General features: G+C 35.9%; 1 protein-coding gene across 3 annotated transcripts; it reads left to right on the top strand.

Annotated features, from left to right (window-relative positions):
* Positions 1-1,213: 1,213 nt before the first annotated feature.
* LOC308332381 (zinc finger protein 706) lies at positions 1,214-3,831 on the top strand. 3 transcript variants are annotated; one of them, XR_013965708.1, is made up of 5 exons: positions 1,214-1,261; positions 2,192-2,327; positions 2,626-2,753; positions 2,984-3,373; positions 3,410-3,831. XR_013965708.1 is itself a non-coding variant. In XM_080788262.1 (4 exons), the coding sequence occupies exons 2-3, from the start codon at positions 2,193-2,195 to the stop codon at positions 2,719-2,721; spliced, it is 231 nt and encodes a 76-aa protein (XP_080644388.1). In that variant the 5' UTR covers positions 1,214-1,261; position 2,192; the 3' UTR covers positions 2,722-2,753; positions 2,984-3,831. The 3 variants fall into 3 exon arrangements, 1 of the variants encoding a protein (XP_080644388.1); XR_013965709.1 differs by having other exon boundaries at positions 2,984-3,402; positions 3,433-3,831; XM_080788262.1 differs by having other exon boundaries at positions 2,984-3,831.
* Positions 3,832-25,326: the final 21,495 nt, after the last annotated feature.

Here is a 25,326-nt window from a genome sequence, read left to right as displayed (position 1 = left end):
GTTATGCTGTTCAACAGATTCACTATACCAGTAAGAAGCCTGAGGGCGAGAAGCGACCTCACCCTAAGGGCCGATTCATACTCCTGTTTCGGCGCTGTAGTGCCGAAATGATTTCGGCTCGTCAGAAAATTTCAGTAGCACCGAAGAGCCGACTTTAGGACGGTACCCGCCCCCCCGAACCTCAAATGACGTCAAATTGTAGGCTCTACAGCGCCGAACCGACTTTTATTCGGCTCTAAAATAGGAGTATGAATCGACCCTAAGGCATCCGTCTGGGTGACAGCAGGGCTGGGTGAGTGCTGGCGCTTTGGCATGTGGGGTCAGATCAACATAATATGGAATTAATTCTGTACTGGCCATATATGGAGCGTGTCTTGAGTTTACAGGGTTTAATTGTCAACAGGTCAGCTCCATATATGGAGGTCTAAGGGTGGCAACGGGGGCAGTGTCAAGTGTACAGGGTTTGATGAGGGCCCAGGTAGGGCCGGGCCTTAATTTTTCGGATCTGTTGAGAACTCTAGTTTTCGCCGGATGCCGGGTGTGGCTGCATTCATTTGGGGCAGCGGTATGAGTCAAAAGGGACACAATGGATGGGGAAGGATCAACATTATGGAATTCCTAACAGGTTCTGACATTTTCATACAGGATTTGAGGTTTGAGGTCAGATGTAGAGTTGCTGGCCAATATTGATGACATCAGGGATCTCCATATATGGGCTTTATTGCGACTACTATACAGCTACTATATGACAATAAGGTTAAGATAAAGGTGCATAGTGACACTATTGTACAGTAGGTGGTGGTATGCACCTTTACGTTGCTTGCGATCTGCCAATAAGAGAAGAAGAAATCATTCTAGTCCAGAAGCAGTGTTGCCATGTCCGCTTATTATAGGCGACTTTGGGCTTGTTTTTTTTTAATGTTACTTGTAAATATGTGTGGGCTTGTTTGTTTCCTAATGTAGTTTAAATCAGGGTTACATTTTCAAGTCAAGGATCCCCATATACTTGTCTGCGCTACCCATAGCGCTACCGCCATCTGAAATTGAAAACATGTTTGTAAAGAATGTAAAGCAGGAACCCCACCCCCGTACCAGATTGTATTCGATGCGACGGGTTTACTTGTGAGCTTGTAGATACTATTCGCTCGCTTCTTTTGAGCTTGTTTTCATAGACCTGGTTGCTTGTTTCTCTCACACAATCTGGCAACAACACAGTCCAGAAGAGAAACGACAGAAGAGCAAGGAGAGACACAACTCGAAGGTAAATATGATTTTTTTTAAAGAGTGCCGGCCCGTTCCTACGTTTAATTTTGTGTTTGTGTGATACTTAATAACTCACCGCGCAGACATTTGATTTAATCGTAGTTCAATATTGTTTTAAAGCATCGGTAAAATTGTAGTCAATTGTTATCGTAGCTGCTAAAACGGCTATGGTTAGCGAGCTTAGCAAGGCGGTGCCGGTAGAGAAAGGCCCAATATACTAATAGTTTATAGTCCTTAACGTTATGTCAGTGGTTCTCAATTCCTAATCCCAATGCCCTCCCAGTTTTCTGGTGTGGAGAACCGGTCCACTTGGTTCCTAGGCTAAACTTCCCAGTCCTATTCCTAACTGTCATTTTGTCAGGCAAATAATGAGGCAATGTACATGGTCCACTATACGGACCCCGCTTTGAGAACTACTAATGTTCTAGCAATCTATCAATGTTCCTGAGAGGCAAGCTTGGGCAACGGCTCGTGATGCCGACGATAACTATAATCGATTATTTAACAAAGACTGGAATTTAAGTTTCACAAAGTTAATTCCCATTTAAAAGTCAGGATGAATTGACAGTGTACATGGCAATGGTGAGAGCCGAAGTATGTCTAGTCCACAGCTGTGTGTGTGCGCGCGCGCGTGCGCATGCATATATATATGCACACACACACGTCACATATACAATATACATATACACACACCGGTATATACAAGGCATATGAAGAAAGCTAAGCTTACAATTTGCAAACATCGCATCAGCTCAAAAATATTTTGTGACCTCATGAGTCAGAAGCGGTTAACTCTGATGTTTTGGTTTATTTTGTGTTGTCACCATTCATTCAGCAAGTGATATATCTATGGGTTAGTTTTACCTCAAGTGGAAACTCTTTAGAATTTGATTGGTAACATTGCTAATCTTTTGTTTCCAATCCGCAGCATGGCACGTGGGCAGCAGAAAATACAGTCCCAGCAGAAGGCTGCCAAGAAGGCAGCAGACAAGAAGAAGGGGCAGGCTGCTGATCAAAAGACTGCGGCCATGGCGGCCCTAGTACACACCTGTCCCGTCTGCAGGGTGAGCAACATTACTAATAGTTGTGAAACATTAGTTTCACAATTAGGATTAAGTCAATCATTGTGTTTTTGAATACAACATTTTCATGATAAATAGCAGTTATTGCCACAGAGGTGAAAGGATTGACAGGATTATCTATTCTGTAACGCAGTAATTTTCAATGTAAATATATGAAGTCAAGCCTTTCAGCGTGCAGTGGAATACTGTCAACTTTGTATCGTATGGGCTCAGGCTGTTGCTTAAATAGCACCTGGGAAGATTGCATAAAATTCTATGAGTCTTCTCTCTTCCAATCCAGACACAGATGCCTGACCCCAAGACATTCAAACAGCACTTTGAAAGTAAGCATCCCAAGTCCCCCATGCCCCCTGAGCTGGCTGATGTTCAAGCATAAACAACCACTGCCTAGATTGGACCAAAAGCTCGGTAAGAAGACTGTCTGTACTACTAGAGTAGTTATTTTATATATCGTCGCTGTTGGGTGGATACCACTTAACTCCATTTGAGGTTTTTGATTGATAAATCAACACTATATAATTAAACACCCTTTACGTCTGTGTGTTTCGAAAATATTGATGAAAAGTATCAAAAACTTCTCAACTCCATTGCAGCTCTCTTCACAGACAGCTTAACTCTTTAACTTTCTCATTTTCCAGATACAGTGACCATGGCTTGAAACACAATGAAGATGGGAAGGATGTTGGCAATGAACCCTGGGACCTGGCAGTTTTAGTGTGTGTGTGTGTGTGTGTGTGTGTGTGTGTGTGTGTGTGTGTGTGTGTGTGTGTGTGTGTGTGTGTGTGTGTGTGTGTGTGTGTGTGTGTGTGTGTGTGTGTGTGTGTGTGTGTGTGTGTGTGTGTGTGTGTGTGTGTGTGTGTGTGTGTGTGTGTGTGTGTGTGTGTGTGTGGGGGGGGGGGGGTATATGCGTATATGCGTGTGTGAATGTGACTCGTGAGCATGAATTGAATGAAGGGGAGATGTACACCAGCACCCTGTTTTTATATTTATTTTGTGTATAACTACCCATAATATTCCAAGAGGGGTTGGTCCTGTGTGTGTGTGTGTGTGTGTGTGTGTGTGAGAGAGAGAGAGAGATAATTTATAGTAAGTTGTGTGCCGGGATATAGCCAATCTACAAGTTCTCAACACGTCTCACTCGCAAGTTCGCAACTACATACATTACATATCAGGCTTCAGCCTGCTAACTATGGAGATAATTCTAGTAAAGTTTTAACAAAACCCCAGCTTTTTGAGCATTAGTCGAATGGGACAGCTAAAAGTGTCAAGAGAGTGTGGGTAATGACCTTGTTTATTTTTTTTTGTCCACGACAAGGTATAAATGGCACATTTCTGAACCCTTGACCACAACAGATATAATGCTGCTGTTGGACAAAAACACCATGTAACTCAACCTGTTTTTCTTCTCCCCGCCCTGTTCATTTGAATAAGAGTTGATCATCTGTGTATTAAAGTAACCATCATGGTATCAAAACATAGAAATCCACACTGCTCTTAAAGTAGCTCTTCATTCCTGGAAAACCTGCCTTTTGGAGCTACATGTTTTTTTTTTGCCTGTCGGCAGTAACTGATTTATACTTCGCAGGTGTCACGCACAAAAATTAGATGATCTACAAGCTACAGTGTCAGTAACACTGGCACTGAGACCCACTGAGCTTGTAGGTCAGCTATTTTTGCTCCACAACACCAGCATGACACTTGAGTATAAATTAGGCTTAACATATAGCCTCTGCTGCTTGTTCACATTCAATACCACCTAGACAAAACAGTACCTCACGTTGGACCACATGTTGCAAGTTTCCGTCGTCTGACATTTTTGCTTACTCTTTGTTGTAGAGCTGGGCGATAAGAATCACATATTTTTTACCTAATCAATAATGTGATGATATATTGGTTGTGTGTTTACAGAAAGCCTTGTGAGCTGCCACTGCCTTTCTGTGGCAAATATGTACTAGAAGCGGTCCCCTTCACAGTGCCACACGTTGTTGTCCGTCACTCTCGGTGTCCAGAATTTAGGGCACTTTGCTCGGCGCAGAGTGCCCTGAGCACCTCGAGTAGTTGAAGTTCAGCTTTTGGAGAGAAGCGCTGCTCATCAATGCGACCTTCCTATTCATGGGGTTGGAGGGACATGCTCACAAGGGGCAAACATTGAGTGGAGCCATTGGTGCATGTGTAGCATGATTTCCAAAGTGTTATGCAGCTCAAAAGATGCTTTCTGTGGACATGACCCCTATTGATGCTTTCAGAAGATATTTACACACAAGACTTAAAGATCATCAGTAATGTGAATAAGGTAACCGAGCAGCGTGTCGACATAAAAGGACTGGGTGCATTGCTCAACCAACCATTGTAGTCATATATCACATTATTGATATATTGCCCAGCTCTACTTTGTTGCACTTATCATGATGAAGCAAGTTTTCCCCAAAACTGTCTTGACACCAAGATCACCTTTTGTTACAAAAGAAGCAAGTCTGATCATATTGTCAGCATGTTTTGGTTCCCGTCTTCAATTTCTGATGAGTACTTGTATAGGCCCCAAACCTGATCCTCCTTGATCATTTCAGTCGTTACTTAAAATGTATAAATAAATAATTGAAGGGTTTCATTCCAAAAATGATAGGACTTCATTTCAGATCAATCAACATTACTTAAGTACAGATACCGGCAGTCAAGTACTATCAATGTGATTAATCCCGCTGTGGAGATACTTAATTGCACGAAGGATGTGGTAAACAGTTTGGCAATCCAATTGTTTATTCAACTTCACCCTTTAAAATTATTCTCCACCCTCCATTAGGTGCAGTACGGTGTAATACGAATCTTAGGTCTCGTAGAACTTCTGTCTTGATAAGACAAGGATGATCAATTGGATTGATTGCTATATCAGGCCTGTATTCACATTTTATACGATAGGTAAGGCCATTATGGAATAATGGCCTAATATGGCAAATTGTTTGAATATGTGTTAAAATATGCACAATGTTGATGAAGATCATGTCAATTATGCTACTACGCTAAAACTTTTCTAGAATGTGTCGTGTGTCTGCACACAGTGGAACCTAATTTAGTAAAAATGTGAAGATGCCACTTCTTTTCAAAAGTACTGGTACATTAGTTATTTGCCAGTTATTCTCGTGAGTATTAGGGTTGATTTTAGATTGAATGAAACCTTTCAATTGTTAATAGCCCCAAGGACTGATATTTTGCAACTTGTTTAGCATCTGCCAAAACGTAGCTGTGTTTTGGTTCAGGATATATTTGCTAGCATTGGGCAAACAAAATTGACTTCATGTTTGTACTGTTATTCTTTGTTGCTTTTTACCCTTTTCAATAAATTGAACTATGTATTTAATGTTGCAATCCTGCTATTTTCATCTTGTCCAAAATGATGAGAAACGAGGATAACTTTTTTTTTCAAAATTTCAAAAAACATGGGCTATAACCCATCGTTTTTGTCATTTCGTCATTTTTTTCAAATCCTCAAAAATGATGAAAAACGGCGCGCTATAGTATGCCGTACGATATGGGCTATAGCCCATGGTCCAAAATGATGAGAAACGAGGCTAACTTTTTTTTTCAAAATTTCAAAAAACATGGGCTATAACCCATCGTTTTTGTCATTTCGTCATTTTTTTCAAATCCTCAAAAATGATGAAAAACGGTGCGCTATAGTATGCCGTACGATATGGGCTATAGCCCATGGTCCAAAATGATGAGAAACGAGGATAACTTTTTTTTTCAAAATTTCAAAAAACATGGGCTATAACCCATCGTTTTTGTCAAATTGCGGAATTGCGGAAATTGCGGAAATTGGGGAAATGGTAATTGCAGAAATTGCGGAAATGGAAATTGCGGAAATTGCGGATTTTTTCCCCCATTTTTTTCAAATCCTCAAAAATGATGAAAAACGGCGCGCTATAGTATGCCGTACGATATGGGCTATAGCCCATGGTCCAAAATGATGAGAAACAAGGCTAACTTTTTTTTTTCAAAATTTCAAAAAACATGGGCTATAACCCATCGTTTTTTTCATTTTTTCATTTTTTTTAAATCCTCAAAAATGATGAAAAACGGCGCGCTATAGTATGCCGTACGATATGGGCTATAGCCCATGGTCCAAAATGATGAGAAACGAGGCTAACTTTTTTTTTCAAAATTTCAAAAAACATGGGCTATAACCCATCGTTTTTGTCATTTCGTCATTTTTTTCAAATCCTCAAAAATGATGAAAAACGGCGCGCTATAGTATGCCGTACGATATGGGCTATAGCCCATGGTCCAAAATGATGAGAAACGAGGATAACTTTTTTTTTCAAAATTTCAAAAAACATGGGCTATAAGTTATAACCCATCGTTTTTGTCATTTCGTCATTTTTTTCAAATCCTCAAAAATGATGAAAAACGGCGCGCTATAGTATGCCGTACGATATGGGCTATAGCCCATGGTCCAAAATGATGAGAAACGAGGATAACTTTTTTTTTCAAAATTTCAAAAAACATGGGCTATAACCCATCGTTTTTGTCAAATTGCGGAATTGCGGAAATTGGGGAAATGGTAATTGCAGAAATTGCGGAAATGGAAATTGCGGAAATTGCGGAAATTGCTGATTTTTTTTCTTCATTTTTTCATTTTTTTCAAATCCTCAAAAATGATGAAAAACGGCGCACTATAGTATGCCGTACGATATGGGCTATAGCCCATGGTCCAAAATGATGAGAAACGAGGCTAACTTATTTTTTTAAAATTTCAAAAAACATGGGCTATAACCCATCGTTTTTTTCATTTTTTCATTTTTTTCAAATCCTCAAAAATGATGAAAAACGGCGCGCTATAGTATGCCGTACGATATGGGCTATAGCCCATGGTCCAAAATGATGAGAAACGAGGCTAACTTTTTTTTTCAAAATTAAAAAAAACATGGGCTATAACCCATCGTTTTTTTATTTTTTTATTTTTTTCAAATCCTCCAAAATGATGAAAAACGGCGTGCTATAGTATGCCGTACGATATGGGCTATAGCCCATAGTCCAAAATGATGAGAAACGAGGCTAACTCTTTTTTTCAAAATTTCAAAAAACATGGGCTATAACCCATCGTTTTTTTATTTTTTCATTTTTTTCAAATCCTCCAAAATGATGAAAAACGGCGTGCTATAGTATGCCGTACGATATGGGCTATAGCCCATGGTCCAAAATGATGAGAAACGAGGCTAACTTTTTTTTTCAAAATTTCAAAAAACATGGGCTATAACCCATCGTTTTTTTATTTTTTCATTTTTTTCAAATCATCCAAAATGATGAAAAACGGCGTGCTAAAGTATGCCGTACGATATGGGCTATAGCCCATGGTCCAAAATGATGAGAAACGAGGCTAACTTTTTTTTTCAAAATTTCAAAAAACATGGGCTATAACCCATCGTTTTTTTATTTTTTCATTTTTTTCAAATCCTCCAAAATGATAAAAAACGGCGTGCTATAGTATGCCGTACGATATGGGCTATAGCCCATGGTCCAAAATGATGAGAAACGAGGCTAACTCTTTTTTTCAAAATTTAAAAAAACAGGCTATAACCCATCGTTTTTTTATTTTTTCATTTTTTTCAAATCCTCTAAAATGATGAAAAACGGCATGCTATAGTATGCCGTACGATATGGGCTATAGCCCATGGTCCAAAATGATGAGAAACGAGGCTAACTTTTTTTTCCAAAATTTCAAAAAACATGGGCTATAACCCATCGTTTTTTTATTTTTTCATTTTTTTCAAATCATCCAAAATGATGAAAAACGGCGTGCTATAGTATGCCGTACGATATGGGCTATAGCCCATGGTCCAAAATGATGAGAAACGAGGCTAACTTTTTTTTTCAAAATTTCAAAAAACATGGGCTATAACCCATCGTTTTTTTATTTTTTCATTTTTTTCAAATCCTCCAAAATGATGAAAAATGGCGTGCTATAGTATGCCGTACGATATGGGCTATAGCCCATGGTCCAAAATGATGAGAAACGAGGCTAACTCTTTTTTTCAAAATTTCAAAAAACATGGGCTATAACCCATCGTTTTTTTATTTATTTATTTATTTCAAATCCTCCAGAATGATGAAAAACGGCGTGCTATAGTATGCCGTACGATATGGGCTATAGCCCATGGTCCAAAATGATGAGAAACGAGGCTAACTTTTTTTTTCAAAATTTCAAAAAACATGGGCTATAACCCATCGTTTTTTTATTTTTTCATTTTTTTCAAATCATCCAAAATGATGAAAAACGGCGTGCTATAGTATGCCGTACGATATGGGCTATAGCCCATGGTCCAAAATGATGAGAAACGAGGCTAACTTTTTTTTTCAAAATTTCAAAAAACATGGGCTATAACCCATCGTTTTTTTATTTTTTCATTTTTTTCAAATCCTCCAAAATGATGAAAAACGGCGTGCTATAGTATGCCGTACGATATGGGCTATAGCCCATGGTCCAAAATGATGAGAAACGAGGCTAACTCTTTTTTTCAAAATTTCAAAAAACATGGGCTATAACCCATCGTTTTTTTATTTTTTCATTTTTTTCAAATCCTCCAAAATGATGAAAAATGGCGTGCTATAGTATGCCGTACGATATGGGCTATAGCCCATGGTCCAAAATGATGAGAAACGAGGCTAACTCTTTTTTTCAAAATTAAAAAAAACATGGGCTATAACCCATCGTTTTTTTTTTTTTTTTTTTTTTTCAAATCCTCCAGAATGATGAAAAACGGCGTGCTATAGTATGCCGTACGATATGGGCTATAGCCCATGGTCCAAAATGATGAGAAACGAGGCTAACTTTTTTTTTCAAAATTTCAAAAAACATGGGCTATAACCCATCGTTTTTTTATTTTTTCATTTTTTTCAAATCATCCAAAATGATGAAAAACGGCGTGCTATAGTATCCGTACGATATGGGCTATAGCCCATGGTCCAAAATGATGAGAAACGAGGCTAACTCTTTTTTTCAAATTTTCCAAAAACATGGGCTATAACCCATCGTTTTTTTTTTTTTTTCATTTTTTTCAAATCCTCCAAAATGATGAAAAATGGCGTGCTATAGTATGCCGTACGATATGGGCTATAGCCCATGGTCCAAAATGATGAGAAACGAGGCTAACTCTTTTTTTCAAAATTTCAAAAAACATGGGCTATAACCCATCGTTTTTTTATTTTTTTATTTTTTTCAAATCCTCCAGAATGATGAAAAACGGCGTGCTATAGTATGCCGTACGATATGGGCTATAGCCCATGGTCCAAAATGATGAGAAACGAGGCTAACTTTTTTTTTCAAAATTTCAAAAAACATGGGCTATAACCCATCGTTTTTTAATTTTTTAATTTTTTTCAAATCCTCCAAAATGATGAAAAACGGCGTGCTATAGTATGCCGTACGATATGGGCTATAGCCCATGGTCCAAAATGATGAGAAACGAGGCTAACTCTTTTTTTCAAAATTTCAAAAAACATAGGCTATAACCCATCATTTTTTTATTTTTTCATTTTTTTCAAATCCTCCAAAATGATGAAAAACGGCGTGCTATAGTATGCCGTACGATATGGGCTATAGCCCATGGTCCAAAATGATGAGAAACGAGGCTAACTTTTTTTTTCAAAATTTCAAAAAACATGGGCTATAACCCATCGTTTTTTTATTTTTTCATTTTTTTCAAATCCTCCAAAATGATGAAAAACGGCGTGCTATAGTATGCCGTACGATATGGGCTATAGCCCATGGTCCAAAATGATGAGAAACGAGGCTAACTTTTTTTTTCAAAATTTCAAAAAACATGGGCTATAACCCATCGTTTTTGTTTTTTTTCATTTTTTTCAAATCATCCAAAATGATGAAAAACGGCGTGCTATAGTAAGCCGTACGATATGGGCTATAGCCCATGGTCCAAAATGATGAGAAACGAGGCTAACTTTTTTTTTCAAAATTTCAAAAAACATGGGCTATAACCCATCGTTTTTTTTATTTTTTTATTTTTTTCAAATCCTCCAAAATGATGAAAAACGGCGTGCTATAGTATGCCGTACGATATGGGCTATAGCCCATGGTCCAAAATGATGAGAAACGAGGCTAACTCTTTTTTTCAAAATTTCAAAAAACATGGGCTATAACCCATCGTTTTTTTATTTTTTCATTTTTTTCAAATCCTCCAGAATGATGAAAAACGGCGTGCTATAGTATGCCGTACGATATGGGCTATAGCCCATGGTCCAAAATGATGAGAAACGAGGCTAACTTTTTTTTTCAAAATTTCAAAAAACATGGGCTATAACCCATCGTTTTTTAATTTTTTCATTTTTTTTAAATCCTCCAAAATGATGAAAAACGGCGTGCTATAGTATGCCGTACGATATGGGCTATAGCCCATGGTCCAAAATGATGAGAAACGAGGCTAACTCTTTTTTTCAAAATTTCAAAAAACATGGGCTATAACCCATCGTTTTTTTATTTTTTCATTTTTTTCAAATCCTCCAGAATGATGAAAAACGGCGTGCTATAGTATGCCGTACGATATGGGCTATAGCCCATGGTCCAAAATGATGAGAAACGAGGCTAACTTTTTTTTTCAAAATTTCAAAAAACATGGGCTATAACCCATCGTTTTTTAATTTTTTAATTTTTTTTAAATCCTCCAAAATGATGAAAAACGGCGTGCTATAGTATGCCGTACGATATGGGCTATAGCCCATGGTCCAAAATGATGAGAAACGAGGCTAACTTTTTTTTTCAAAATTTCAAAAAACATGGGCTATAACCCATCGTTTTTTTATTTTTTCATTTTTTTCAAATCATCCAAAATGATGAAAAACGGCGTGCTATAGTATGCCGTACGATATGGGCTATAGCCCATGGTCCAAAATGATGAGAAACGAGGCTAACTTTTTTTTTCAAAATTTCAAAAAACATGGGCTATAACCCATCGTTTTTTTATTTTTTCATTTTTTTCAAATCCTCCAAAATGATGAAAAACGGCGTGCTATAGTATGCCCTACGATATGGGCTATAGCCCATGGTCCAAAATGATGAGAAACGAGGCTAACTCTTTTTTTCAAAATTTCAAAAAACATGGGCTATAACCCATCGTTTTTTAATTTTTTCATTTTTTTTAAATCCTCCAAAATGATGAAAAACGGCGTGCTATAGTATGCCGTACGATATGGGCTATAGCCCATGGTCCAAAATGATGAGAAACGAGGCTAACTCTTTTTTTCAAAATTTCAAAAAACATGGGCTATAACCCATCGTTTTTTTATTTTTTCATTTTTTTCAAATCCTCCAGAATGATGAAAAACGGCGTGCTATAGTATGCCGTACGATATGGGCTATAGCCCATGGTCCAAAATGATGAGAAACGAGGCTAACTTTTTTTTTCAAAATTTCAAAAAACATGGGCTATAACCCATCGTTTTTTAATTTTTTCATTTTTTTTAAATCCTCCAAAATGATGAAAAACGGCGTGCTATAGTATGCCGTACGATATGGGCTATAGCCCATGGTCCAAAATGATGAGAAACGAGGCTAACTTTTTTTTTCAAAATTTCAAAAAACATGGGCTATAACCCATCGTTTTTTTATTTTTTCATTTTTTTCAAATCATCCAAAATGATGAAAAACGGCGTGCTATAGTATGCCGTACGATATGGGCTATAGCCCATGGTCCAAAATGATGAGAAACGAGGCTAACTTTTTTTTTCAAAATTTCAAAAAACATGGGCTATAACCCATCGTTTTTTTATTTTTTCATTTTTTTCAAATCCTCCAAAATGATGAAAAACGGCGTGCTATAGTATGCCCTACGATATGGGCTATAGCCCATGGTCCAAAATGATGAGAAACGAGGCTAACTCTTTTTTTCAAAATTTCAAAAAACATAGGCTATAACCCATCGTTTTTTTATTTTTTCATTTTTTTCAAATCCTCTAAAATGATGAAAAACGGCGTGCTATAGTATGCCGTACGATATGGGCTATAGCCCATGGTCCAAAATGATGAGAAACGAGGCTAACTTTTTTTTCCAAAATTTCAAAAAACATGGGCTATAACCCATCGTTTTTTTATTTTTTCATTTTTTTTAAATCCTCCAAAATGATGAAAAACGGCGTGCTATAGTATGCCGTACGATATGGGCTATAGCCCATGGTCCAAAATGATGAGAAACGAGGCTAACTCTTTTTTTCAAAATTTCAAAAAACATAGGCTATAACCCATCGTTTTTTTATTTTTTCATTTTTTTCAAATCCTCTAAAATGATGAAAAACGGCGTGCTATAGTATGCCGTACGATATGGGCTATAGCCCATGGTCCAAAATGATGAGAAACGAGGCTAACTTTTTTTTCCAAAATTTCAAAAAACATAGGCTATAACCCATCGTTTTTTTATTTTTTCATTTTTTTCAAATCCTCCAAAATGATGAAAAACGGCGTGCTATAGTATGCCGTACGATATGGGCTATAGCCCATGGTCCAAAATGATGAGAAACGAGGCTAACTTTTTTTTTTTTAATTTAAAAAAACATGGGCTATAACCCATCGTTTTTTTATTTTTTCATTTTTTTCAAATCATCCAAAATGATGAAAAACGGCGTGCTATAGTATGCCGTACGATATGGGCTATAGCCCATGGTCCAAAATGATGAGAAACGAGGCTAACTTTTTTTTTCAAAATTTCAAAAAACATGGGCTATAACCCATCGTTTTTTTATTTTTTCATTTTTTTCAAATCCTCCAAAATGATGAAAAACGGCGTGCTATAGTATGCCGTACGATATGGGCTATAGCCCATGGTCCAAAATGATGAGAAACGAGGCTAACTTTTTTTTTTTTAATTTAAAAAAACATGGGCTATAACCCATCGTTTTTTTATTTTTTCATTTTTTTCAAATCATCCAAAATGATGAAAAACGGCGTGCTATAGTATGCCGTACGATATGGGCTATAGCCCATGGTCCAAAATGATGAGAAACGAGGCTAACTTTTTTTTTCAAAATTTCAAAAAACATGGGCTATAACCCATCGTTTTTTAATTTTTTCATTTTTTTCAAATCCTCCAAAATGATGAAAAACGGCGTGCTATAGTATGCCGTACGATATGGGCTATAGCCCATGGTCCAAAATGATGAGAAACGAGGCTAACTTTTTTTTTCAAAATTTCAAAAAACATGGGCTATAACCCATCGTTTTTTTATTTTTTCATTTTTTTCAAATCCTCCAAAATGATGAAAAATGGCGTGCTATAGTATGCCGTACGATATGGGCTATAGCCCATGGTCCAAAATGATGAGAAACGAGGCTAACTCTTTTTTTCAAAATTTCAAAAAACATGGGCTATAACCCATCGTTTTTTAATGTTTTAATTTTTTTCAAATCCTCCAGAATGATGAAAAACGGCGTGCTATAGTATGCCGTACGATATGGGCTATAGCCCATGGTCCAAAATGATGAGAAACGAGGCTAACCTTTTTTTTCAAAATTTCAAAAAACATGGGCTATAACCCATCGTTTTTTTATTTTTTCATTTTTTTCAAATCCTCCAAAATGATGAAAAATGGCGTGCTATAGTATGCCGTACGATATGGGCTATAGCCCATGGTCCAAAATGATGAGAAACGAGGCTAACTTTTTTTTTCAAAATTTCAAAAAACATGGGCTATAACCCATCGTTTTTTAATTTTTTCATTTTTTTCAAATCCTCCAAAATGATGAAAAACGGCGTGCTATAGTATGCCGTACGATATGGGCTATAGCCCATGGTCCAAAATGATGAGAAACGAGGCTAACTTTTTTTTTCAAAATTTCAAAAAACATGGGCTATAACCCATCGTTTTTTTATTTTTTCATTTTTTTCAAATCCTCCAAAATGATGAAAAATGGCGTGCTATAGTATGCCGTACGATATGGGCTATAGCCCATGGTCCAAAATGATGAGAAACGAGGCTAACTCTTTTTTTCAAAATTTCAAAAAACATGGGCTATAACCCATCGTTTTTTAATGTTTTAATTTTTTTCAAATCCTCCAGAATGATGAAAAACGGCGTGCTATAGTATGCCGTACGATATGGGCTATAGCCCATGGTCCAAAATGATGAGAAACGAGGCTAACTCTTTTTTTCAAAATTTCAAAAAACATGGGCTATAACCCATCGTTTTTTAATTTTTTTTTTTTTTTTAAATCCTCCAAAATGATGAAAAACGTCGTGCTATAGTATGCCGTACGATATGGGCTATAGCCCATGGTCCAAAATGATGAGAAACGAGGCTAACTCTTTTTTTCAAAATTTCAAAAAACATGGGCTATAACCCATCGTTTTTTAATTTTTAATTTTTTTTTAAATCCTCCAAAATGATGAAAAACGTCGTGCTATAGTATGCCGTACGATATGGGCTATAGCCCATGGTCCAAAATGATGAGAAACGAGGCTAACTTTTTTTTTCAAAATTTCAAAAAACATGGGCTATAACCCATCGTTTTTTATTTTTTCATTTTTTTCAAATCCTCCAAAATGATGAAAAACGGCGTGCTATAGTATGCCGTACGATATGGGCTATAGCCCATGGTCCAAAATGATGAGAAACGAGGCTAACTTTTTTTTTCAAAATTTCAAAAAACATGGGCTATAACCCATCGTTTTTTTATTTTTTCATTTTTTTCAAATCCTCCAAAATGATGAAAAATGGCGTGCTATAGTATGCCGTACGATATGGGCTATAGCCCATGGTCCAAAATGATGAGAAACGAGGCTAACTCTTTTTTTCAAAATTTCAAAAAACATAGGCTATAACCCATCGTTTTTTTATTTTTTCATTTTTTTCAAATCCTCTAAAATGATGAAAAACGGCGTGCTATAGTATGCCGTACGATATGGGCTATAGCCCATGGTCCAAAATGATGAGAAACGAGGCTAACTTTTTTTCTTCAAAATTTCAAAAAACATGGGCTATAATCCATCGTTTTTTTATTTTTTCATTTTTTTCAAATCCTCCAAAATGATGAAAAACGGCATGCTATAGTATGCCGTACGATATGGGCTATAGCCCATGGTCCAAAATGATGAGAAACGAGGCTAACTTTTTTTTTTCAAAATTTCAAAAAACATGGGCTATAACCCATCGTTTTTTTATTTTTTCATTTTTTTCAAATCCTCCAAAATGATGAAAAATGGCGTGCTATAGTATGCCGTACGATATGGGCTATAGCCCATGGTCCAAAATGATGAGAAACGAGGCTAACTCTTTTTTTCAAAATTTCAAAAAACATGGGCTATAACCCATCGTTTTTTTATTTTTTTATTTTTTTCAAATCCTCCAGAATGATGAAAAACGGCGTGCTATAGTATGCCGTACGATATGGGCTATAGCCCATGGTCCAAAATGATGAGAAACGAGGCTAACTTTTTTTTTCAAAATTTCAAAAAACATGGGCTATAACCCATCGTTTTTTTATTTTTTCATTTTTTTCAAATCCTCCAAAATGATGAAAAACGGCGTGCTATAGTATGCCGTACGATATGGGCTATAGCCCATGGTCCAAAATGATGAGAAACGAGGCTAACTTTTTTTTTCAAAATTTCAAAAAACATGGGCTATAACCCATCGTTTTTTTATTTTTTCATTTTTTTCAAATCCTCCAAAATGATGAAAAATGGCGTGCTATAGTATGCCGTACGATATGGGCTATAGCCCATGGTCCAAAATGATGAGAAACGAGGCTAACTCTTTTTTTCAAAATTTCAAAAAACATGGGCTATAACCCATCGTTTTTGATTTTTTGATTTTTTTCAAATCCTCCAGAATGATGAAAAACGGCGTGCTATAGTATGCCGTACGATATGGGCTATAGCCCATGGTCCAAAATGATGAGAAACGAGGCTAACTTTTTTTTTCAAAATTTCAAAAAACATGGGCTATAACCCATCGTTTTTTTATTTTTTTATTTTTTTCAAATCCTCCAGAATGATGAAAAACGGCGTGCTATAGTATGCCGTACGATATGGGCTATAGCCCATGGTCCAAAATGATGAGAAACGAGGCTAACTTTTTTTTTCAAAATTTCAAAAAACATGGGCTATAACCCATCGTTTTTTTATTTTTTCATTTTTTTCAAATCCTCCAAAATGATGAAAAACGGCGTGCTATAGTATGCCGTACGATATGGGCTATAGCCCATGGTCGAAAATGATGAGAAACGAGGCTAACTTTTTTTTTCAAAATTTCAAAAAACATGGGCTATAACCCATCGTTTTTTTATTTTTTCATTTTTTTCAAATCCTCCAAAATGATGAAAAATGGCGTGCTATAGTATGCCGTACGATATGGGCTATAGCCCATGGTCCAAAATGATGAGAAACGAGGCTAACTCTTTTTTTCAAAATTTCAAAAAACATGGGCTATAACCCATCGTTTTTTAATTTTTTAATTTTTTTCAAATCCTCCAGAATGATGAAAAACGGCGTGCTATAGTATGCCGTACGATATGGGCTATAGCCCATGGTCCAAAATGATGAGAAACGAGGCTAACTTTTTTTTTCAAAATTTCAAAAAACATGGGCTATAACCCATCGTTTTTTTATTTTTTCATTTTTTTCAAATCCTCCAAAATGATGAAAAACGGCGTGCTATAGTATGCCGTACGATATGGGCTATAGCCCATGGTCCAAAATGATGAGAAACGAGGCTAACTTTTTTTTTCAAAATTTCAAAAAACATGGGCTATAACCCATCGTTTTTTCATTTTTTCATTTTTTTCAAATCCTCCAAAATGATGAAAAACGGCGTGCTATAGTATGCCGTACGATATGGGCTATAGCCCATGGTCCAAAATGATGAGAAACGAGGCTAACTCTTTTTTTCAAAATTTCAAAAAACATGGGCTATAACCCATCGTTTTTTTATTTTTTTATTTTTTTGAAATCCTCCAAAATGATGAAAAACGGCGTGCTATAGTATGCCGTACGATATGGGCTATAGCCCACGGTCCAAAATGATGAGAAACGAGGCTAACTTTTTTTTTTCAAAATTTCAAAAAACATGGGCTATAACCCATCGTTTTGTCATTTCGTCATTTTTGTCAAATCATCAAAAATGATGAAAAACTGCGCGCTATAGTATGCCGTACGATATGGGCTATAGCCCACGGTCCAAAATGATGAGAAACGAGGCTAACTTTTTTTTTCAACATTTCAAAAAACATGGGCTATAACCCATCGTTTTTGTCATTTTGTCATTTTTGTCAAATCATCAAAAATGAGGAAAAACGGCGCGCTATAGTATGCCGTACGATATAGGCTATAGCCCATGGTCCAAAATGATGAGAAACGAGGATAACTTTTTTTTTCAAAATTTCAAAAAACATGGGCTATAACCCATCGTTTTTGTCATTTCGTCATTTTTTCAAATCTTCAAAAATGATGAAAAACTGCGCGCTATAGTATGCCGTACGATATGGGCTATAGCCCACGGTCCAAAATGATGAGAAACGAGGCTAACTTTTTTTTTCAAAATTTCAAAAAACATGGGCTATAACCCATCGTTTTTTAATTTTTTAATTTTTTTTAAATCCTCCAAAATGATGAAAAACGGCGTGCTATAGTATGCCGTACGATATGGGCTATAGCCCATGGTCCAAAATGATGAGAAACGAGGCTAACTCTTTTTTTCAAAATTTCAAAAAACATGGGCTATAACCCATCGTTTTTTTATTTTTTCATTTTTTTCAAATCCTCCAGAATGATGAAAAACGGCGTGCTATAGTATGCCGTACGATATGGGCTATAGCCCATGGTCCAAAATGATGAGAAACGAGGCTAACTTTTTTTTTCAAAATTTCAAAAAACATGGGCTATAACCCATCGTTTTTTAATTTTTTCATTTTTTTTAAATCCTCCAAAATGATGAAAAACGGCGTGCTATAGTATGCCGTACGATATGGGCTATAGCCCATGGTCCAAAATGATGAGAAACGAGGCTAACTTTTTTTTTCAAAATTTCAAAAAACATGGGCTATAACCCATCGTTTTTTTATTTTTTCATTTTTTTCAAATCATCCAAAATGATGAAAAACGGCGTGCTATAGTATGCCGTACGATATGGGCTATAGCCCATGGTCCAAAATGATGAGAAACGAGGCTAACTTTTTTTTTCAAAATTTCAAAAAACATGGGCTATAACCCATCGTTTTTTTATTTTTTCATTTTTTTCAAATCCTCCAAAATGATGAAAAACGGCGTGCTATAGTATGCCCTACGATATGGGCTATAGCCCATGGTCCAAAATGATGAGAAACGAGGCTAACTCTTTTTTTCAAAATTTCAAAAAACATAGGCTATAACCCATCGTTTTTTTATTTTTTCATTTTTTTCAAATCCTCTAAAATGATGAAAAACGGCGTGCTATAGTATGCCGTACGATATGGGCTATAGCCCATGGTCCAAAATGATGAGAAACGAGGCTAACTTTTTTTTCCAAAATTTCAAAAAACATGGGCTATAACCCATCGTTTTTTTATTTTTTCATTTTTTTTAAATCCTCCAAAATGATGAAAAACGGCGTGCTATAGTATGCCGTACGATATGGGCTATAGCCCATGGTCCAAAATGATGAGAAACGAGGCTAACTCTTTTTTTCAAAATTTCAAAAAACATGGGCTATAACCCATCGTTTTTTAATGTTTTAATTTTTTTCAAATCCTCCAGAATGATGAAAAACGGCGTGCTATAGTATGCCGTACGATATGGGCTATAGCCCATGGTCCAAAATGATGAGAAACGAGGCTAACTTTTTTTTTCAAAATTTCAAAAAACATGGGCTATAACCCATCGTTTTTTAATTTTTTCATTTTTTTCAAATCCTCCAAAATGATGAAAAACGGCGTGCTATAGTATGCCGTACGATATGGGCTATAGCCCATGGTCCAAAATGATGAGAAACGAGGCTAACTTTTTTTTTCAAAATTTCAAAAAACATGGGCTATAACCCATCGTTTTTTTATTTTTTCATTTTTTTCAAATCCTCCAAAATGATGAAAAATGGCGTGCTATAGTATGCCGTACGATATGGGCTATAGCCCATGGTCCAAAATGATGAGAAACGAGGCTAACTTTTTTTTTCAAAATTTCAAAAAACATGGGCTATAACCCATCGTTTTTTAATTTTTTCATTTTTTTCAAATCCTCCAAAATGATGAAAAACGGCGTGCTATAGTATGCCGTACGATATGGGCTATAGCCCATGGTCCAAAATGATGAGAAACGAGGCTAACTTTTTTTTTCAAAATTTCAAAAAACATGGGCTATAACCCATCGTTTTTTTATTTTTTCATTTTTTTCAAATCCTCCAAAATGATGAAAAATGGCGTGCTATAGTATGCCGTACGATATGGGCTATAGCCCATGGTCCAAAATGATGAGAAACGAGGCTAACTCTTTTTTTCAAAATTTCAAAAAACATGGGCTATAACCCATCGTTTTTTTATGTTTTAATTTTTTTCAAATCCTCCAGAATGATGAAAAACGGCGTGCTATAGTATGCCGTACGATATGGGCTATAGCCCATGGTCCAAAATGATGAGAAACGAGGCTAACTCTTTTTTTCAAAATTTCAAAAAACATGGGCTATAACCCATCGTTTTTTAATTTTTAATTTTTTTTTAAATCCTCCAAAATGATGAAAAACGTCGTGCTATAGTATGCCGTACGATATGGGCTATAGCCCATGGTCCAAAATGATGAGAAACGAGGCTAACTTTTTTTTTCAAAATTTCAAAAAACATGGGCTATAACCCATCGTTTTTTATTTTTTCATTTTTTTCAAATCCTCCAAAATGATGAAAAACGGCGTGCTATAGTATGCCGTACGATATGGGCTATAGCCCATGGTCCAAAATGATGAGAAACGAGGCTAACTTTTTTTTTCAAAATTTCAAAAAACATGGGCTATAACCCATCGTTTTTTTATTTTTTCATTTTTTTCAAATCCTCCAAAATGATGAAAAATGGCGTGCTATAGTATGCCGTACGATATGGGCTATAGCCCATGGTCCAAAATGATGAGAAACGAGGCTAACTCTTTTTTTCAAAATTTCAAAAAACATAGGCTATAACCCATCGTTTTTTTATTTTTTCATTTTTTTCAAATCCTCTAAAATGATGAAAAACGGCGTGCTATAGTATGCCGTACGATATGGGCTATAGCCCATGGTCCAAAATGATGAGAAACGAGGCTAACTTTTTTTCTTCAAAATTTCAAAAAACATGGGCTATAATCCATCGTTTTTTTATTTTTTCATTTTTTTCAAATCCTCCAAAATGATGAAAAACGGCATGCTATAGTATGCCGTACGATATGGGCTATAGCCCATGGTCCAAAATGATGAGAAACGAGGCTAACTTTTTTTTTTCAAAATTTCAAAAAACATGGGCTATAACCCATCGTTTTTTTATTTTTTCATTTTTTTCAAATCCTCCAAAATGATGAAAAATGGCGTGCTATAGTATGCCGTACGATATGGGCTATAGCCCATGGTCCAAAATGATGAGAAACGAGGCTAACTCTTTTTTTCAAAATTTCAAAAAACATGGGCTATAACCCATCGTTTTTTAATTTTTTAATTTTTTTCAAATCCTCCAGAATGATGAAAAACGGCGTGCTATAGTATGCCGTACGATATGGGCTATAGCCCATGGTCCAAAATGATGAGAAACGAGGCTAACTTTTTTTTTCAAAATTTCAAAAAACATGGGCTATAACCCATCGTTTTTTTATTTTTTCATTTTTTTCAAATCCTCCAAAATGATGAAAAACGGCGTGCTATAGTATGCCGTACGATATGGGCTATAGCCCATGGTCCAAAATGATGAGAAACGAGGCTAACTTTTTTTTTCAAAATTTCAAAAAACATGGGCTATAACCCATCGTTTTTTTATTTTTTCATTTTTTTCAAATCCTCCAAAATGATGAAAAATGGCGTGCTATAGTATGCCGTACGATATGGGCTATAGCCCATGGTCCAAAATGATGAGAAACGAGGCTAACTCTTTTTTTCAAAATTTCAAAAAACATGGGCTATAACCCATCGTTTTTGATTTTTTGATTTTTTTCAAATCCTCCAGAATGATGAAAAACGGCGTGCTATAGTATGCCGTACGATATGGGCTATAGCCCATGGTCCAAAATGATGAGAAACGAGGCTAACTTTTTTTTTCAAAATTTCAAAAAACATGGGCTATAACCCATCGTTTTTTTATTTTTTTATTTTTTTCAAATCCTCCAGAATGATGAAAAACGGCGTGCTATAGTATGCCGTACGATATGGGCTATAGCCCATGGTCCAAAATGATGAGAAACGAGGCTAACTTTTTTTTTCAAAATTTCAAAAAACATGGGCTATAACCCATCGTTTTTTTATTTTTTCATTTTTTTCAAATCCTCCAAAATGATGAAAAACGGCGTGCTATAGTATGCCGTACGATATGGGCTATAGCCCATGGTCCAAAATGATGAGAAACGAGGCTAACTTTTTTTTTCAAAATTTCAAAAAACATGGGCTATAACCCATCGTTTTTTTATTTTTTCATTTTTTTCAAATCCTCCAAAATGATGAAAAATGGCGTGCTATAGTATGCCGTACGATATGGGCTATAGCCCATGGTCCAAAATGATGAGAAACGAGGCTAACTCTTTTTTTCAAAATTTCAAAAAACATGGGCTATAACCCATCGTTTTTTAATTTTTTAATTTTTTTCAAATCCTCCAGAATGATGAAAAACGGCGTGCTATAGTATGCCGTACGATATGGGCTATAGCCCATGGTCCAAAATGATGAGAAACGAGGCTAACTTTTTTTTTCAAAATTTCAAAAAACATGGGCTATAACCCATCGTTTTTTTATTTTTTCATTTTTTTCAAATCCTCCAAAATGATGAAAAACGGCGTGCTATAGTATGCCGTACGATATGGGCTATAGCCCATGGTCCAAAATGATGAGAAACGAGGCTAACTTTTTTTTTCAAAATTTCAAAAAACATGGGCTATAACCCATCGTTTTTTCATTTTTTCATTTTTTTCAAATCCTCCAAAATGATGAAAAACGGCGTGCTATAGTATGCCGTACGATATGGGCTATAGCCCATGGTCCAAAATGATGAGAAACGAGGCTAACTCTTTTTTTCAAAATTTCAAAAAACATGGGCTATAACCCATCGTTTTTTTATTTTTTTATTTTTTTGAAATCCTCCAAAATGATGAAAAACGGCGTGCTATAGTATGCCGTACGATATGGGCTATAGCCCACGGTCCAAAATGATGAGAAACGAGGCTAACTTTTTTTTTTCAAAATTTCAAAAAACATGGGCTATAACCCATCGTTTTGTCATTTCGTCATTTTTGTCAAATCATCAAAAATGATGAAAAACTGCGCGCTATAGTATGCCGTACGATATGGGCTATAGCCCACGGTCCAAAATGATGAGAAACGAGGCTAACTTTTTTTTTCAACATTTCAAAAAACATGGGCTATAACCCATCGTTTTTGTCATTTTGTCATTTTTGTCAAATCATCAAAAATGATGAAAAACGGCGCGCTATAGTATGCCGTACGATATAGGCTATAGCCCATGGTCCAAAATGATGAGAAACGAGGATAACTTTTTTTTTCAAAATTTCAAAAAACATGGGCTATAACCCATCGTTTTTGTCATTTCGTCATTTTTTCAAATCTTCAAAAATGATGAAAAACTGCGCGCTATAGTATGCCGTACGATATGGGCTATAGCCCACGGTCCAAAATGATGAGAAACGAGGCTAACTTTTTTTTTCAAAATTTCAAAAAACATGGGCTATAACCCATCGTTTTTTAATTTTTTAATTTTTTTTAAATCCTCCAAAATGATGAAAAACGGCGTGCTATAGTATGCCGTACGATATGGGCTATAGCCCATGGTCCAAAATGATGAGAAACGAGGCTAACTCTTTTTTTCAAAATTTCAAAAAACATGGGCTATAACCCATCGTTTTTTTATTTTTTCATTTTTTTCAAATCCTCCAGAATGATGAAAAACGGCGTGCTATAGTATGCCGTACGATATGGGCTATAGCCCATGGTCCAAAATGATGAGAAACGAGGCTAACTTTTTTTTTCAAAATTTCAAAAAACATGGGCTATAACCCATCGTTTTTTAATTTTTTCATTTTTTTTAAATCCTCCAAAATGATGAAAAACGGCGTGCTATAGTATGCCGTACGATATGGGCTATAGCCCATGGTCCAAAATGATGAGAAACGAGGCTAACTTTTTTTTTCAAAATTTCAAAAAACATGGGCTATAACCCATCGTTTTTTTATTTTTTCATTTTTTTCAAATCATCCAAAATGATGAAAAACGGCGTGCTATAGTATGCCGTACGATATGGGCTATAGCCCATGGTCCAAAATGATGAGAAACGAGGCTAACTTTTTTTTTCAAAATTTCAAAAAACATGGGCTATAACCCATCGTTTTTTTATTTTTTCATTTTTTTCAAATCCTCCAAAATGATGAAAAACGGCGTGCTATAGTATGCCCTACGATATGGGCTATAGCCCATGGTCCAAAATGATGAGAAACGAGGCTAACTCTTTTTTTCAAAATTTCAAAAAACATAGGCTATAACCCATCGTTTTTTTATTTTTTCATTTTTTTCAAATCCTCTAAAATGATGAAAAACGGCGTGCTATAGTATGCCGTACGATATGGGCTATAGCCCATGGTCCAAAATGATGAGAAACGAGGCTAACTTTTTTTTCCAAAATTTCAAAAAACATGGGCTATAACCCATCGTTTTTTTATTTTTTCATTTTTTTTAAATCCTCCAAAATGATGAAAAACGGCGTGCTATAGTATGCCGTACGATATGGGCTATAGCCCATGGTCCAAAATGATGAGAAACGAGGCTAACTCTTTTTTTCAAAATTTCAAAAAACATAGGCTATAACCCATCGTTTTTTTATTTTTTCATTTTTTTCAAATCCTCTAAAATGATGAAAAACGGCGTGCTATAGTATGCCGTACGATATGGGCTATAGCCCATGGTCCAAAATGATGAGAAACGAGGCTAACTTTTTTTTCCAAAATTTCAAAAAACATAGGCTATAACCCATCGTTTTTTTATTTTTTCATTTTTTTCAAATCCTCCAAAATGATGAAAAACGGCGTGCTATAGTATGCCGTACGATATGGGCTATAGCCCATGGTCCAAAATGATGAGAAACGAGGCTAACTTTTTTTTTTTTAATTTAAAAAAACATGGGCTATAACCCATCGTTTTTTTATTTTTTCATTTTTTTCAAATCATCCAAAATGATGAAAAACGGCGTGCTATAGTATGCCGTACGATATGGGCTATAGCCCATGGTCCAAAATGATGAGAAACGAGGCTAACTTTTTTTTCAAAATTTCAAAAAACATGGGCTATAACCCATCGTTTTTTTATTTTTTCATTTTTTTCAAATCCTCCAAAATGATGAAAAACGGCGTGCTATAGTATGCCGTACGATATGGGCTATAGCCCATGGTCCAAAATGATGAGAAACGAGGCTAACTTTTTTTTTTTTAATTTAAAAAAACATGGGCTATAACCCATCGTTTTTTTATTTTTTCATTTTTTTCAAATCATCCAAAATGATGAAAAACGGCGTGCTATAGTATGCCGTACGATATGGGCTATAGCCCATGGTCCAAAATGATGAGAAACGAGGCTAACTTTTTTTTTCAAAATTTCAAAAAACATGGGCTATAACCCATCGTTTTTTAATTTTTTCATTTTTTTCAAATCCTCCAAAATGATGAAAAACGGCGTGCTATAGTATGCCGTACGATATGGGCTATAGCCCATGGTCCAAAATGATGAGAAACGAGGCTAACTTTTTTTTTCAAAATTTCAAAAAACATGGGCTATAACCCATCGTTTTTTTA

This window comes from Protomyctophum bolini, assembly GCF_963924005.1.
Source record: "Protomyctophum bolini genome assembly, chromosome: 17".
NCBI lineage: Eukaryota > Metazoa > Chordata > Actinopteri > Myctophiformes > Myctophidae > Protomyctophum > Protomyctophum bolini.
Note: the sequence above shows the minus strand (reverse complement) of the source record. Positions and strands in the feature narration are given on the sequence as shown.

What these genes read in the sequence shown, in the direction of transcription:
- LOC308332381 (XM_080788262.1), top strand. Translation starts at nt 2,193, where the DNA reads ATGGCACGTGGGCAGCAGAAAATACAGTCCCAGCAGAAGGCTGCCAAG. An exon ending in ACACCTGTCCCGTCTGCAGG is followed by an intron (nt 2,328 to 2,625) that starts GTGAGCAACATT and finishes CTTCCAATCCAG; the next exon opens with ACACAGATGCCTGACCCCAA.